The 2,569-nt window shown below is 48.5% G+C and overlaps 1 protein-coding gene across 1 annotated transcript; it reads left to right on the top strand.

The window, feature by feature from the left end:
- The first annotated feature begins 316 nt into the window (after window positions 1–316).
- Window positions 317–1,210, top strand: LOC121366609 (3'-5' ssDNA/RNA exonuclease TatD-like). The gene is made up of 2 exons (XM_041490980.1): window positions 317–783; window positions 865–1,210. The coding sequence occupies exons 1-2, from the start codon at window positions 317–319 to the stop codon at window positions 1,208–1,210; spliced, it is 813 nt and encodes a 270-aa protein (XP_041346914.1).
- The last annotated feature ends 1,359 nt before the right edge of the window (window positions 1,211–2,569 follow it).

The following is a 2,569-nucleotide window of genomic DNA, read 5'->3' as shown; positions in this document are numbered from 1 at the left end:
GTAGACTGGGACCATTGATCCCAAGTATGGTGGGCCCGTCAGAGGTGGACGTGCCCGCACTACAACAGATGGCCCGTTTTCTAAACGAGCCATCTGAGCAGTTTACGCTGCACTTAGTGTTGAGTGTAGCAGCGCTCATTCACTGGAGGGCGTTGCTTCACGCGGTGACTTTGTTGTCCCGTGAGGACCGCCGATGGTCGGCTCCGGGGGTGGATATTTCTCGGAATAAGTATATCCCGGCGGGGAAAGACTTCTCAAGATGACGCCCCGGGAAGGTTGGTGATAACGGGGAGTGGGGAGTCGCCGTCGGCGGAAGATGACAATCCGGTGGCTTCAGGTGGGGGAGAGCCCGGTGACACTTGGGCAGCTTCTCCGGGGCCATCAGTCGTGGGGAGGGATAATCTCCAAGTCTTGTGCCCGGGTCATGAAACTGGGCACAGCTCCTAGTTTGGAGCAAGTGGTACAGTATCACTATCCACACCGCACTTCCTGCCCCGCCATTGATGTGATGGGTGGGGTGTCGGTATATACTGAGCCGGATAATTTCCCACCTATGGTGGAATGTTACCTGGCCTGGAAGGTGGCAGTGGGGATTCATCCCCGGTTTGCCACCACGGTCCAAGATGTGGATAGGGGATGGGTGGAGAAGATGGCCACTAAGAATGGGGTGGCCGTCTTCGTTGGTTTAGATTTCTCATCCGACGTGGGGACGTGGAGGGCCCAGGAGTTGCTGATGAAAGCACTCCTGGAGGGCCAGCAGGCCGTCCACGCCTGTATTGGCGAGTTTTGTGTGGGGGGGGGGGGGGGGGGGGGGGGGGCAGTTGGAGTCGTGGCCCTCTAGCGGCTGGTCTCCTTCTCCTCCAGGAAAGGTGCCCCGTCACAACAAGTACACCTAACCTCTTTTGACGGGGGGTGCCAGGCGGTTAAGGATGCCTGCAGGCTGTTCCCAGAGGCCTATTTTGGGGTCTCCGGGAAGGTGTTTGCAATGGATGGGGAACAACGCCAGGCAGTGGCGCTTATTCCCGTGGATCGTCTTCTCCTGGAGACAAATGCCCCTCATGTCGGACTGAGGGGCCAAGATCCTAGCGGCCCGAGTTACCTCGGCGAGATGGCCGCTGAGGTGGCCAGAGTTCGAAAAACATCCCTGGAGGCAGTACTGCAGAGCACTGTTTGCAACGCCCGGCGGCTGTACGGGCTTGTTAACCGGTAAAAAAGAGAGAGAAAAAAAAAGGGGGGGGGGGGGGGGGGAGTATTAAATCAGGAGGTTACCATGGTCAAGTCTGTATGGAAGGGTTGGTACCCGGCATTAGCTGGGAACACCCCTCCATATCATTCATAACTACATATCTTAGTCAGGTGATATGTACTGAATTTAAAATATTGAACATAATTATTTCAATATGGTGGGGGATTTTTACTGGTGGTATATTTTAATGATGGTTTGTAGACCAGAGAATTAGGGTTAAACTTATATAATAGTATTATATGTCTAATTTTAATGTTTTATTTCAGGTCTAACAATATTATCTAGTTAAATGTATTTCAGGTGAATGGTTGGTGTTCAGCATCCACTTGGGGAACAGTTAATTGGGTATGGGAGACCTGTGGGTAAGTAATAATAGAAGATGTCCCAGGAAGGGGGGTTGGATTTTGGGTAACTGGGAACAGACCCTATTTTTAAGGGGTCTCTTCTCAGGTAAGTATGTAATATTGAGAAGATAAAACAGGAAATAAAATTATATTTTTCCAGGATGATGCGGACCTTTTCCATCCTTTTGTGAAGGGGAGGGAAGGTATCTGCCATGAAAAATCCTGTTTTATCTTGTGTTCGTTAGGGAGAGGGTCCCAAATTAGTTTGTGGGGGAATAATAGTTAATTCTCAATTAACTATTGCTAAGTTGAGGGATAATTATTTGAATTATGACTCTTTTTTTATTAAGGATATAATTAGGAGGCCAACATCATATAGGGGAAAATATGATGGACCAGTTTTTTGTTAGGTTTGTGTAATATAATGTAATATAGTTGCCTTGATTGACATTTGCACAAAAGGCTGAGTTGGAATTTATTTAACTGTTAACTTTTAAGTGTTTAACTTTTAAGTGTTCAACTTTAAGTGTTATTCAAGGAGTAGTTCTTGGTGTTTCATTAATAATATTCCTGGATGTGACTTTAACTATGCTCAATGGATAATACTCGTGGATGTAACTTTAATGGCTTTTCTGGATGCCACCGCCAGATAAGTCAGTATCTTTTTACAAATATGATATGACTGTTTCTTTGGGGGGGGGGGGGGGGGGGGGTAGTCTTAACCTATAACAACAGGAAACCCTGGATGTTTCCAAAGAACCTGTTTATTCATGGATGGTCATCGAATCCTGGCCCGGGTGAATCCGAGCCAGTAACCTGCTGGTGAAGTGTTTGATGTTCCCTGGAAATTCGGGAGGAGATCTTCTCTTCTATAAAACGGGGGAGAGTGTGGTGAGTCGCGACCAGTCGACGACCGGATGTCGAAGTTGGAAATGGTCCGCCGCCCGACACCCCTGGAGACGGAAAGTCTACTGGTGCC

This window comes from Gigantopelta aegis, unplaced genomic scaffold (genome assembly GCF_016097555.1).
Source record: "Gigantopelta aegis isolate Gae_Host unplaced genomic scaffold, Gae_host_genome ctg6377_pilon_pilon, whole genome shotgun sequence".
Lineage (NCBI taxonomy): Eukaryota > Metazoa > Mollusca > Gastropoda > Neomphalida > Peltospiridae > Gigantopelta > Gigantopelta aegis.
The sequence above is the reverse complement of the archived record's forward strand: the minus strand, read 5'-3'. Positions and strand labels throughout refer to the sequence as shown.

Coding starts and splice junctions, on each gene's coding strand:
- LOC121366609 (XM_041490980.1), top strand. CDS start 317: ATGACAATCCGGTGGCTTCAGGTGGGGGAGAGCCCGGTGACACTTGGG. Junction 784..864: donor GTCCACGCCTGTATTGGCGA/GTTTTGTGTGGG, acceptor CTTCTCCTCCAG/GAAAGGTGCCCCGTCACAAC.